We start from the raw sequence: 14758 nt of genomic DNA, 5'->3' as shown, positions 1-14758 counted from the left end.
CGTTTGCATTTGGCTTACAATCAGACGCGGTGTCGAATCAATTCAGTTGAAACACCTGAGCAGGTATAAACGAAGTTAGTCTGAAACTCAGACTGACTTGCGAAACTGGCCAAGTGAAGTTGTCACTCCGCAGGCGAGCGGCGCTGCTGGGAATGCACCTACTCTAGCAAAGCTCGTTATACTTTGCGCTGCACTGAGCCCAAGAACACGTCGTGCACAAAGGTATGGAGGATGACAAAAAAGTCAGCAACGGACTCGTTCCGAAAACTGCCCTGAAAAAGCAACGGCGATGGCGATGACGCAACAATAGCAGCAGCAAAAAGCTCGCGATCAAACAGAAAGTCGAGTAAACACCGGGCCACCTGCAGGGGATGGGGCTGGCGGACCAGAGAATAGGGAAATGGGAGGAAGGAGAGAAAGGTACGTGCAAAATGAGATGGATTAAAACATCCTCGCGTGGGGAGGCTGACTCCGCCAGTGAGACTTTCATTAATTAATTAAGTACCTCTGTGTAAACATCTCTCGTATACACCGTCGTCCCCAAACACGAGGAGGTACCTACCTACCTACCTACGCAAATACACGTGTAAAACCAACCAACGTCTGCATCTATCATCGGAAGTGCATCGCGCAGTCGCAGAGAACTCGTTGCAAAACAACTCGCGCCTGTTTTCCTACGATCAACACAGAGGGTCTCTTTGAGGAAGCTTGCAGATTCTGTTGCATCCATGGTGTTAACCATACTTAAAACCCGGCGCGTACCTTCGTGACAGTCGTTTGATTTTACTTTGTGTCACCTGAAATCTTTCGAAGTTTTATAAACCGTTTCACTTGGCTTTGTGAGAAGCTTATTGCGAGCAGGTCAGGTCACTTCAAGTCATGTAAAGTTCCACGGAATTATTTTGAAGTTATTTAAAGTCTTCCAAAACCATTCCGAATCTTTTAATTATCTTTTCTTGTCTAACTTACCTTATTAATCAACTCTCCAATCGTTGCTTCGCCAGAAGAATGAACAACTGAGGAGAATACTATAAAGTGATTAACTCCTCTGAAATCTTCCTTTCTAAAAATGTATTCTAAAAAGAAGAATTCAATTTTGTTGTTTCACATGAAGTGCTGTCCAAGGTCAATGCAGCTATACTGCGTCTGGATCAGATCATTTTGTCCATCCATACCACGATCACTGGAATATATTGCGCAGCACTATTCCTGCGTTTATTGTGAACTTCAGATCGGTTTATCGATATACATTAATATTAGATATTCTATAAATATTTTTCAGTACGTGATATGTCATAAATATTTGGTTCAGCGCCCTAACAAGCTCCGATCATTTATGGGAGGTGGCAAGATTTGTAAGGCCTTACCTGCAAAGAACTGGGCCTCCTTATCGTTACGGCTATGCAGCTTCCTTACTACAATTTCTTAAAACGGGGATGGTGTGAATTTGCAGGAGAAATAGTGTTCGATGTACGATGAATTTAACCGACAAAAAAATAACTGGTTTATTAAATATGTGAAATTTGATGATTCTGATGTAAGATGAATGGTGATAGTTTACAGGGGAGTCTAAAAAAGGCTAAGACCATTAGTTGATATTGAAAGAGATGAAAGTTAGTTGACGTGTGGCGTTGAACAGCTTATCCCTGTTGAAGATTGGTTTTAAAAAAATAAAGGGAACTGGGTCGAGTGTCTAACAATGTGTGGAGGTGATTGGTAGAAGGATGTAGGGGTGAAAAGTCGGAGTTCTTGGAAAAGTTTTTGAAAATGCAGGCGAGGAAGAGAAACTGCAAATACTGTGTGTGGGAAACGTTGGTTGCAAGGATTCCTGAGTATAAAGTATAGGTAAGGAGAGGAAAAGATGCAGAGTAGAGTTGCGAGGAGGCTTAACCCCTGCGACGGCAGGGTTAACTTAGTGCCCATAAAAAGACATCGATTTTTCAACGGGATATTGCGTCAATGCCGTCGAAGGGGTTAAAGTCAAAATAGAAAAAAATACCTTCACTGAGAAAAATTTCATTGGTTATAGTAAGTACGAAAATTCAGTAAAACAGGTTTCGTTAAAAAACTGTTTGAATATTGTTGGAATTACGTAAAACGAGGTACGCGTAACTATTTTGCGCTATTGTCGATCCTTTTTTGGTAATTGTAACGCGAAATCAGTTTGTGAGGTTTACTCTACTTTTTTGGTTAAACAAGGTTTTTACGTCAATTTATTCTTGCCCAAGCATTAAATTTTCGCAACAGTTACAAGAAAATATAGTAACAGTGATCGTAATGAGAAAGAATAGTAACGGATACTAGACTTTCCGGTAACAGCTAGAAAACTAATTTTCACTTTCTACCTAAAACTATATTTTTTGATTGTGGTAAAAAATGAAAATAGTTGAGGAGTGGATCCGGAACTAAAAATTTTTCTCAGTGCAATACTGCTCGCGTAATTCTGGATTGATTTCGCAACATGTTTACACCGCGAGAATCGGACCTTCCAACACCAGCACAATGTGTTGAATCAGTCACAACGAATTCACCGCAATGTAATCAAGTGACGTGCGAACACCAGAGTGAGTAATTCCTATCAAAAATGTATGCTATATTTACTGAAGCTAGTACCGTATCAGAATCAGTTCCGCCCAAGTAGCGATGTAATCTTAGCAGTATCAGTTTTCTTCACATCAGTGATGATTACGCCGACCTCGGCTCCTGTTGGAGAAGGGCAGAGATTGGTGGTACACTGCGAACGGTCTTCCGCCGTCCCTTTCGCCAATTAAGAGCGATGCGCAGACGGGGATGAGTTGGTAGGTGGTTAGAACTTAACAGCAACCAGGATACTTAATGGGGAATCCCAGCGTGGGGAGAAGCGAGGAAAACGACTCTCGATGATACGGTGCTGGAACTTTGGCAGACGATAGCACGGGCAGAGGACGCGAGTAACTTCTAGCCAATTTCATCGCCGGAAACTAGTGATCGCTGCGGCTCGACTAGCCTCGGCGTCGCATTGGTTCAGACGCAGTTCCGTCCGGCCGGAAGTATAAATGACCAAGAGATGCCAGTAAACGGTGTCACCCTTCTTCCCTGTTCCAGAGTTGGGCCTGCATATGTAGGAGCATTTTCCTCCCCATACACGCAGGAATTTCCCGTGCCTTGATTTTCCCGTTCAGTATATATCATCCGTGAAATGGGCGCGAGTCAGGACAGCCCAATTTCTCGCAATTAATGCACCACCGTCTATCAGTCGGTGTTCTTAGTGGCTGGTATGTTTCCAATGTGCATTCATCGCGGTGTCTAGTTAAATACTCTCCAAGCTTATGTGTCTAGGGATATGTCATGATATTTTCGGACCTCTTTGTGAGGTCGTCTAATCCAAATTACCGATCATCGGTACCATACACCACTGCCGGAAGTCATCTTAAACCAATGTTTAAGTCAGACTCAGAAGCTTTTTGGACGAAGAGGTTTATGGTGTTTCAGTTATGTAGTGTCGCGAAACGAAACAGTAGTGAAATAAAGTAAACGTGAAATTCAAATATGAATGAATTCGACTAACAGCAATCGGTTCAAGAGAACAGAATATTTATACAGACATATTTTTTCAAGATATACAAATTACAATTAAAAATTTCTAAAATTTTATCTGTGGAAATGTCGATGTCTCTTTTACCCCAACTTTTCACGCACGGACCTGTCAAACAATACGGAAACATTCCACGCCCAACCTGGTCTGCACCAAATTCGCCATCCAACCCAACCGAAATCCGAGGGTGGGTGGTTTGCCTGGAAGGGGAGAAGAGTAGTCGGGAGAACTGGAGTCCAAACACGGGAGGGTATCCGGGGTTTAAAACTGTACCGTAATGGTTTGCAAACACGTTCTCTGGTTTGACTGATTCGACTGGAACGTTCGAGAAAGCTCCGGAGAGTCTCTGCCGGAAACTCGTGCTCTACGTCTTCCCCAAACTATCCCGCATAACGGACTGGGGATGGGAAGATCAAGTCTGAACTCTCGCGAACTAAAATCTTTCACGCTTTCGTACTACCGTATGGTTCTTCCCTAAAAACTCTGTTGTAAGTTTTTGATTGCACAAAGATACGGAGAAAACTCTAGCTACCCTAAGAAGAAGAGCCAAAGCCTGGAAATCCGAAAAAGTTGGCTATTTTCGAAGTGTAATTCTAGTGAGGTACAAGAAGCAATGAAATTTTTTCTTTCGTACTTTTACAATTTTCTTATATTAAGACTTCAACTTTGAATTGATTTTGTGAACTGATCGTTCAAAAATAAACTTGTATGCTGGAAATCAATTTATCGTGTACATTATTCGATTCACAAATGAAGATTCATGGTAGATTTGTGCACGGATTTCGCTGTAAAATGAAACATGTACCAACTCGGTGAGGAGAAAGAAACTATTCGGAGCCTGCCCAACATTTGCAGTTTACTAATCACAAGAAGTATTTTGGCCTTGCAAGATTTCAGTGTAATTCAGGGAAATCACTTTTTATGGTTTAATTTCGAGTTTTAATCGCTGGTGTGTTGAAAATCGGTCGAAATGGATTCCCGTAGATCACTGATAGCATCTGATAGCGCAATAACGATTTCTCGCTCTTCCGATGCGGCTAAGCAGCTCGGGGCCCGTTGCCCGGCCTAAAGACACTTTTTTTCCACTCTAAGACCGGTGGCGTGTCCGAGATATCGGAAACGCCCCCTCCATCAGCCCGACCAGCATGTATAGCATCTCCTCTCTTAACCCCAATGCCCTTTCGCGCAACTACGAAGGGTAGCTAAAACCACCCCCCAGCTGTAAATCCAACGGAAAGACGCCACGCCGCCGCTGCCTTCCTGGAGCTAATCGAAAGGCGCTCCGGCAGAGATAGTATTTCGCTCTAGTCTACACACATTCACCCCGTCCTCACTTAATCTCAGGTCTGGCTCGGGATAGGTAGCAGGAGAATGTTGTACCTTCACGTATCTTGAACGTCTACCGCCCAAGACACTTACGCCTCGTTTACACTCTATGATTAAGCGACAATGTTTACACTGTCACAGCTTGAGTTTAAACTGCATACGTCGAGCTGACGGAGAGAATATCAATTGCTAAATTTCACGTCCTCTTCAGTCGGATGTTATTACAAATTTAAGGCGAAAACGCAGATACGGTCGGAGTTTAATTTATTTCCAAAAAACTGCATCTTTCAGACCACATAACGAAAAATGAATCGGTGGCGTGCATAAAGGTTATCAGACTTTCTGAAACTTATTTATTGTCAGTTCATCTACCTACCATCAGAACATATATTACAACTACAAGAGAGTCTAATTCCTCCTTCTCGAGAAGATGATCGTTATAGTACGATTTCAATTTCCTGGTAGAGCAACTGAAATGCAATTATGGTGAAACACATCCCTGCCTGAAACATTCCATATTTAGTCAAGTATTCGGAAATTGTGTCTAAACATCCCCGTTATTTCAAAAAATGTTGGTGTTTCATTAAATGATTACGATGCAACAGAATCTGAATATGTTCCATTTATGCCAATCGACTCATTCTACTACCCTTCATACTTTGAATTCTCAATGTCATTGGCTTTTTTGAGTAACAGGAACCCGTAAAGAACATAAGCAATTGGCACTTTCATCTTCTGCGAAGCACCCGCAATCCTGGCTTCAAAGATGTTTCCAGAAAATAGTACACTATATATGTACACTAGGGTGGTTAATTTTTTATCTTTTTGTTTTAAGGTGCTACTCGAAAAATTTATGACAAATACTGTAACAAAAATTGTCGTAAATCCTGGAGGAGGTAGGAAAATATTTAGAGGTCGTCACCAATTATTGAAATATTTTTTATTTATTTTTACGTGTATATCTTAGGAACTTATTATCAGTTTATTTTTTTTCATACTGTGGTCCGATTAATCATTGTTCATGAAAATCAGAACTGAAAACGTAATAGGGATACTAATATGATGTGAGATTCCTCTTTCGATAGCAAAAAGTGTTATCCAAATTTCTCCGAGACGATTAATCTTTCGGGTAAAATACGAGAACAGCCAACTGCGGAATTGTTACGCGCAGTTTGCTGTTGATTCGTGAACGATTAATCGGGCCACGATACAGAAGAAAATAAACTACCAACAAGCCCGTAAAGTGTACACATAAAAATAAATAATACATATTACAATAATTATTAGCGACCTTAAATATTTTCCTACCCACTCCAGGTTCATGTCACACATTTTTCGAGCGGGGCCTTAAAAAAAAAAAATGAAAAAATCTATAGTTGTAAATATATTTCTGTTCTTTCTATTGCTTTCGCCATTTTCCATACTTTTCGACTTTCCTATCCGCGAACCTTTTTTTGAGTTTCTTCCCTATCCTGCGGTACCTGGAAGGGTAGCCTTCGGTCAGCGTCACAGGGTCATATAAAATCTGGCGACCAACTGGCGAGCCAGGTTTTTTCCAGGTTCCGCTTTCCCGACTTCTTTATCATTCTTTTCAAAAAACTTTTCTATCCCTTTCTAATATTGCTTTCCGGCACGTATGTACACTTGGGGATAATGAATCTGAGACGGATAATTTTTTCCACTAGACACTTACGTTGGCAGCACAGAGAAACATACAGCGCCACGGTCGACCGAGCGCGAAACAAACTCAATCTCAATAAACGTAACATAACCCATGACCGCCGAATCTAATCTGAGAATACCGCGGGAATAATGACTTGGCAGATTGACAGGTATTCTAAGGTTAGATTCGGCGGTCATGGGTTACGTTACGTTTATTGAGATTGAGTTTGTTTCGCGCTCGGCCGACCGTGGCGCTGTATGTTTCTCTGTGCTGCCAACGTAACTGTCTAGTGTAAAAAATTAGCCGTCTCAGATTCATTGTCCCCAAGTGTACCTAACTACCTACTTGCATACGATGCCACAGTCTCTAACCAACTTTCGTGCAGAGCAGTCGACCAGTCCCCTCGATCTGAGTACTCGACCTCTCATATCATAGCTCTCAAATTTCTGTACATACTTTTGTAAATAAATCGCCTACCAGCTCCTACAAGTCTGCGTCGTTATTTGCATTCACTCGCACAATCACGACAACGATCATTTTCAAAGTTGTATTTTGCGAAAAATCTGCAAACTTAGATGGCGTTATCTCGCATTCGAACCCATATACTCATCGTCAGACACGGAGTGCAGACAAAACACACATATCTGTTACACCAGACGATACGGGGTTGATTTATGGCGGCAGGGCATATCAAGGTTTTTTTCACACCCTTGAACGATGTAGATATATGCGCCGTTATTATTTCTATATTTCAGAGTAGCGCCGGGCCCAAGTCTTCGGCATCTGGATGGAGTTAAGCCCTTGCGTAAGGAAGGGAGCGGTGACCGCGTGATACATTCCGCGACACTCCGGCAATATCTCAACGCCGGGCGGGCCCTATTTTTTATTCCGCTTTTCCGATTCTCATGTTTCAAAGATTTTTAAGCCCGGGAAGGACCGCCGGCGTGGCGCGCGCCCGGCATTAAAAGAATCCTGCGGTGCCTCCGGTTCCTGCTTGCTGCTTCAGGAACCGTTGAGACTATACGTATAGTCGTTCCTCTGCCTATTCTTCGCTCGCCGCTTTCTCTTCCCTCTTTGTTCGCCCGACTCTACATCGTGTAACCAAAGTCGTTTGTTTCCTGTACTTTACTTTTTCCCCTCCCTCACCTTCGCTCTTTTTGTCTTATTTTTCCGTTGGTTTTTCTCTCCACTTTATTTCTTCCCTTCTTTCTTTCTTTCTTTCTTTCTTTCTTTCTTCTTACTCAACTACACGCTCTGCAAATCGCGACTCAATTGCCTTCGACCGTTCTTCTATTGTTGTCAATCGCTGATGAACGCGATCATACTCAGAGAAAAGATTGTTTGAGTCAACTACCGTTTATTTGACTCTGCCGATTATGGCGATCGAATACGGCGAAAGAAATGCTTTTCCAATTCAGCTAAATATCTTGGTTGAATAAATGGGACAGACAATGTAGAGATAATACTGGTCATTTACAACTAAAAGTATTATGACGAATTGATCGATAAATTTATCGTTGTATTTCAAATGGGAACATGGCAGTTTAAACTATACGTATAGTCGTAAGACGATGTATAGTAAAAGTGCGCGTGTACCGGAGCTACCAAAATATAGCGTTACGAATTCCTCTACCTTCTAGAAGGTTCTGGAACGAATATAGAGCAAAACAAAAGTTGATCTAGTAAGTCAGTCGCTTGTGTACATTGAAACCAAACGCTGCTCCAAAGCGAAGCCTAATAGTCTATACGCCTGTTTACATTCTATATACACCGTTAAATTTAGTAAACCGATAAATTTGATATTAATAAAACTCTTCAACGAACCACAAACTCCATTGTATGCCTTTTGGTTAAACAAATCCGACAAAAATAAGTTTATGTTTAATTATCATACGTAATTTTACATCATACGGAGGGACTTGAATCGGGGACGCTTACATTACTAGTCGTATAACGCTCTTATAACCACACAAAGCTAACTCTTTGAGAATATGGCAATTTTCACTGTCTTATACGGAGCTCTTTATTCGTGTCAGTAATATTTCCATCACTACGAGTTACTCCAATGCGACGATGAATGATACTGGAATTATTTTTAAAAGAATTCACAAGTAAATCTGAGAAATAGAAACATTAATATTAAACTGCACTTGTTTCGGCGAAATTCATATTTGTATGGAATAACTTTGAGTTATCGAAAATCATTTCCATTCTTACGATTAAACATTTGAAACAACATCATTCCCGCTATCAACTCAATTTTCATGGTGATTAGTCGAACTAAATTATCGGTTACGCTAATGCAAATTCAGTCATGTCAATAAAATACTATGTATATACAGAACGAGTATTCAGCTCATTGGATCATCGTATATGTTTGATTTTGAAGCGTGGAAATGTTGCAGTGAACAAAAGTTTAATCTACAGGAAAATGATGTATTACATTTTATCGATAACCGAAAACACAGTCAGCTGAAACAACCGTTCCAAGTTAACGTAACGTTTAATTGAATCAAAAGATTTCTTATTGATTCAAGAGGTACTTTATTTCAATTAAGAAAACTTTTCGACGAAATTATACAGTCAATTTAACTTACTAGAAATTTTCGAGCCAAATTTACGATTCTTGAGTCAAATAAATTATGCTTAATTCAAAGAAATAAAGCTCATAAAAGAACATGTCGTTGAATGTACAAATTCTTTCTTGGAGTGTATAAATCTGGCTTCATTATCGACCGTGTCGATGTAGAGATAAGGATGTAACGATTCAAGCGTACCGGCGAAACTCAAAACAAGGACTGTATACAACGTAAAGATAACAGCTAAGTCAGAATGTTAAGAAGATTTCAGTAAATAAATGCAGAGAGAAACAATTTCGACAAGGAAAGACAAATTTAGAGGCATATTTTTAAACTGATACAGTTTCTTCACCGATGATTTATACCTTGAATTTTGCTCACATATCTAAAGTTGGTATTCCATATTCTGATTACAACTGGTTAAACTTGAAATTAATAATATAAATTACTGTTCAATTTCGTGCAAGAAAAGAAAGTTGTTTGTTATGTCTGCCTTTTGGTAGAACATAAATAATACAAGGATAGAATCGTGAGTGTGACGGTCGATTCAGACAAAGAAGAAATGTAGGGTAGGTGGGAAAAAGAGGACTAAATGGCCACCCGGATTTAAAAAATAATGAAAAAAAAAGTAGCATTTTTTTATTTACCGACGTCGATTGTAACGTCACAAATTCATAGACTATGATCCTCGATATACTTTATTCACACTCCATGAATTATAAACATTTCATTCTTTCTGAAAGGGTCCCTTTGACCCTTCACTTCAAGTTTGAAAGAGGGTAGCATTTAGTCCCTCACTGCCATATTTCTCTCTCTTTGTCCTCCAAATTATTTCAATAAATCAATGGCGAGTTAAAAGTTACAAGTAACACAACGTTCATTTTAAAATCACGTGGACTTTAATCGGAACAAGAATAGTTGAATAATAAAAATGATGAAAGTCTTGTAAGAGAAGAAAATATGACGAGACAGAAATCGATGAAGAAGTGTTGCAGGCGCGAGAAAAAAATAAAGTTTAACGAAGCGTTGGGAGGAGGAGGAGAAAGGAAGTGGAAAAAAAAAAAAAAATCGAAGAAACGAGACATATTTTTCTATTATATTTCGTTTCATCGGCCGTCATTATCCTTTAGCGACGTTCGCTCGTTGCGACAATGCAGCATCCGAGCCGAATGGCTCCTGTCATCCCTTACAAAATATTCGCTATAGGTATGCAGCATTATTTTTCATTGTTTCGTTTTGCTTTACCGCGATTTCTTTTGTGGTCGTTATCGCGTTGTTATCATTCCGTTATCCGCTGTGTGATGCCAATTATGTCAGGGAGTTGCGCGGCCGCCTCGCTACGCGCCCTTCTTTGGCTCCTCTTCGCCTCTCCGTAGCTTCCATGTACCCGACAATAGAAATCACCAGCAGGACTCGGAGCCAAACAATACCCGGTGGCCGGGAAATTATTGTCCGGGAATACAGCCGCGATCGACGCCATTCTCGAGCCAGACTTTACCCGACGCGACTCGAAGAGAGAGAGAGAAAGAGAGAGAGGGAGAGAGAGAGATTCTTCCGTTAACCTCCGTGGAATTTGTCTTTTGTGCCTTTTTACCCGCAACACTTGACCACAATATGTCCCTCCGGGTATTTCGCCGAGGATGACAATTTTTTGATTCAACAAAACTCTTCACCACGCACCCGATTTCTTTTCGTACTCATCCACCGCTCCGTGCAGTATCCTTAACCCTGCCGGAGACCCTGATTTCCTCTGTAAGATGACTCGAAAAAAATAAATCTGCTGAGTGGACTGGCCGGAAATTAAAAGTTTTAATCCAGACAATTGAGAAAAAGAATTTTCCGAGGGTACTTGGTTGTGAGGAAAAATATTTCTTTAACTGCGAAATGAATCTTTGATGAAATGAAACAATTTATTTTCTCTTGAGCCGAAAATGCTTATCGTTATACACTCGTATCAAGCGGGAAGTGATTTTTTTCTAATTTTTTTCCTTCGTTATTTTATATTACTTATTGCACACTTCTCGCTAGCGCGTCAAAATCTTAGCCTTACTAAACGTCAACACTTTCCTTGCTGATCCAGTAGGTTCTTTTATTTCTGCACAGATTTTCGCAACCTCTACCGATAGTTATTTCCTGGTACTTATTCTGCGAGAATTATTTAATTTCCAAAGTCGTTGCTAAGAAGTCAGTAAATCGAATGTAAATTTGGACTTTCAAAAGCTCATTTTCAATAAACTTATCAACAGTTGTTGATCATAAGCGTACAAAAAAAAAGATAAAAATTTTCTGTGCTTTCAACTATTACAATTACAGTACGAACTTTCAGAGATCAAATTTTGTATTCTTTTATAAAGAGTTAAGATTACAACATTTGAAACCTGTAAGTCAAGAGCTTTGAAAATCCACCAAAAGCCAATTATTTCGATACGCTAATCACTTTTTTTGTCAAATAAAAAAAAATTCAAAGCAGCATAATTATAAGTTGATAAATTATCTGGGTGAACTTGCGACATCCAACTATCGCATCCTCGATCGCAGGATCGAATCACGTTGAGTTGAAGGAAGCAGACGAGATCACCACTGTTCTTTCGCGTATAAATTATCAGCTCCGGTGAACCGAGTCCGACTAAAACCCTTCCGGGGATCTGAAAACTCGGTCGTGAACCCTCGGCCAACACATACCTGCGTAACTACCCACTTGAAAAGTGAAGTTTGAAAATTCTAATAGAAAAATAAATACCAAAAGTTTTACGGACAACTCTAAATCTCGCCTCGAGTTATCGCCCACGCCTCGCCTCGCTTCACCGCTCGCACTCTTCAACGGCTCAACTTTTCGCTACCCTATTTCCGAGCCTCATTGAACTTGCATTTGTCTCCTAGGACCTCGGATTGCCGGGAAACTGTTCGCCGACGACGCTCTGAATCGGATATTTCAAGGCTTTTTACCTTTTCCCTTTCCCCACCCTTTTCCTTTGTTACTTCGTTTCTTTCCGTTTCTACATTCACGGAAGAACCGAATCGCGACGCTATTAAACCCGGGGTCGGAGGGCTTGAGTAACACGCGGAAAGAAAAGAAAACAACGACTGATCTCCTCTCTTTATATCCTCGCTAAATCTCGATCGCGCGGTTGCATATATCCGAGCTACTTCAGACCCGCTGCTGCAGGGTAAAGCTGGGGGTTGGGAGCGAGGGGTGGAAAAAAAAAAGTTTTATACGAGATATTGAATTTTGATTCTATCCTGAGGCCTGCTCTCCACTCCTTCGGCACTGTACCGTATCCATCGCCGTATCGTCGGACTCTTCTCTCCTTTCCCCTCTTCTCCTCTCCTCTCCCCTCATCTCCTCTCCTCTACGCCCGGCCAACTTCCCCCATGAAATCGAAAGACTGCCAGTATCCACCTACAGAGCCTTTGCTAACTTTTCCTTCCCTGGAGATCCACTGTCCCAGTTCTCTCTGTCTCTCTCTCTCTCTTCAACGTGACATTCGTCCAATTCTGCACGCGCGAAATTATAAACAATTCATTTGTGGGTTAGTCAAATCTTATAGTTTTGTTTCCTTCTCTTTGCATGTTACGCCATGTCACATTATTCAGTCATTTGAAATTATTTTATCGATATCAGATACAAAACATTTCGTTCAATCGCTTGGAAAGAAAGGATTTATTTCGTTTTGTACCTAATTAGTAACAGATAGAAGAAACATCAATTGACTCACGCAATTTAGATTATTATTTGACGGATGAAAATACAAAATGAAAATATTGGAATAAGTCGGTCACAATTTTTTAAATCTTATGCTTAAATAGTATATCGTGTTACAAGTGCGGAAGTTCAGGGAGTTCCGATGATTATAAAATTTATAGCGTGAACCACAAGTGCTACATTCACGCAATTCAGATACAGTCAATTCGCAAATATGACACACGCTATTTTTTCCGACACCTGTGAAGGAGAGTTTCATTCGAGAAGCAACGAAGATACCGCTGACAGCGTGAAAATTGACGTTAGGTCACTTTGAAAAAAAAAAAAAAAAAAAAATTGACTTACACTCAACAACAGAGCGCGTAAAATTGAGCTGCACGAACGTGCGCATGCGCCAAATACAGGCCTGGTGTGTAAAATATGGCATTTCACTTGTGCGCATGCGCCAATGTTCTTTTGCCGTACTGTACGGAAACGGGGCAGTTTGCGCACGCTTCACGCGTATCCAAGATCACACTTTCCACGCAGCCGTTGGAAAAATATTTCTATGTTCAAGGGTAATTGAATTTTACTACAAACATATAAATAACAAACGTACGATCATCGAAACATCTGATACACCTTACACTCTTTGTAAAAACGAGTGAAGCAAAATCGAATAATTATCATCTTTGAATCGGATCCGTTTTATCGCAATTAATTTTTGGACATTCGTTTTTATGCTTACAGCGGAAAATTTGCCTCCCGGTTTTCCGATGATCACTCAGGCGCCCACGACTAAGGTAGTTGAAATCGGGCACAGCGCAGTGCTATCTTGCGCCGCTGTTGGATCGCCAAGACCCATTATCTCTTGGGTCCGAGACATGATGCCCATCGACACGAATAATCCCCGATACTCGGTGCTGGACAGCGGTAAGTGTTTCCGTAGTTCTCTCACTCATTTTCCCAACCTGCATGTAAAAGCCAAGTTAGATGAAAGAATTATCGAGTTTGTTGCGTAGAGGATTGATTTAAATCATCCCAGACATACTTTTCGAACTGTAATCCGCTCTAATACGCAATCAGTTATCATTCTCAACTTCGTAGATCGTATTGAAAAATTTTCATTTCTTCTCCCGGTGGAATCCTTCCTAATTAACGCTAATTGGTCAGAGAAGAAGGAAAAAGAAAGAGAATAAGAGAAAGAAAAGAAAGAAGCAAAGTCGGATATCCCTTAGTTGGTAACACCGTTGAACTTTTAGCGAAGGAGAGTACCGGGTGAGGCAAAAAACGGAAGAAACTCTTGAAAATATTATACCCCGCTCGGCACGCGGAGGAGGTTTGACAAATCGCAAAAGTTTTTCCCCGATAGAGAAATCGCGAATACATGGAGTATACGAATGTGGATATCATTTGAACGGCTGGAGAACGTATGTGTGCAAGTAATGTATAGGGGTGCACGTCAAACGAACGTTACCGCTTAATTTTTAACCTCGTTATTACAACGCGCGTATGCGGCCAAGTTCTGCTGCAGTGCCAATATCGCCCTACTCGCTTCGAGTCGTCGATAAATTGATTTGCATCGTCGTTAGCGCTATTACATTCGCACATATTTACATTATCAATGCAAATATAAACGCTCGATAAACCATTAACGCTGTATGTAGTTAAGCTACACCCTTCAAATCGTTCAACGAACTTCACTTAATTGTGATCGAGTGTTTTTGATTTACAGGTTATAATACACGACGTTGCTTTTGATTTGAATCTGTTTTTTCTTCATAAACGCGAAAATGAACCAAATAAAACTGTACTGAGAAAAACACATCGGTCAACTTGCATTTTATGCAATTATATTAAAATATCACGCTTGAGCACTCGGATTACTATAGATCTTGTATCGATTGATGTACAGAGTTTGAATAATATCAAAA

General features: G+C 40.6%; 1 protein-coding gene across 12 annotated transcripts in view; it reads left to right on the top strand.

The window, feature by feature from the left end:
• Positions 1-14758, top strand: part of LOC107226430 (tyrosine-protein phosphatase Lar) — a 472005-nt gene that overhangs the window by 416086 nt on the left and 41161 nt on the right. For all 12 annotated transcript variants that reach the window (XM_046732656.1, XM_046732655.1, XM_046732661.1 and 9 more), the window contains one exon: positions 13575-13757. In XM_046732656.1, the coding sequence (XP_046588612.1) occupies positions 13575-13757 (183 nt within the window). The remainder of the gene's footprint in view (positions 1-13574; positions 13758-14758) is intronic.

The sequence above is a fragment of the Neodiprion lecontei genome, chromosome 2 (genome assembly GCF_021901455.1).
Source record: "Neodiprion lecontei isolate iyNeoLeco1 chromosome 2, iyNeoLeco1.1, whole genome shotgun sequence".
Classification (NCBI taxonomy): Eukaryota; Metazoa; Arthropoda; class Insecta; order Hymenoptera; family Diprionidae; genus Neodiprion; species Neodiprion lecontei.
Note: the sequence above shows the minus strand (reverse complement) of the source record. Positions and strands in the feature narration are given on the sequence as shown.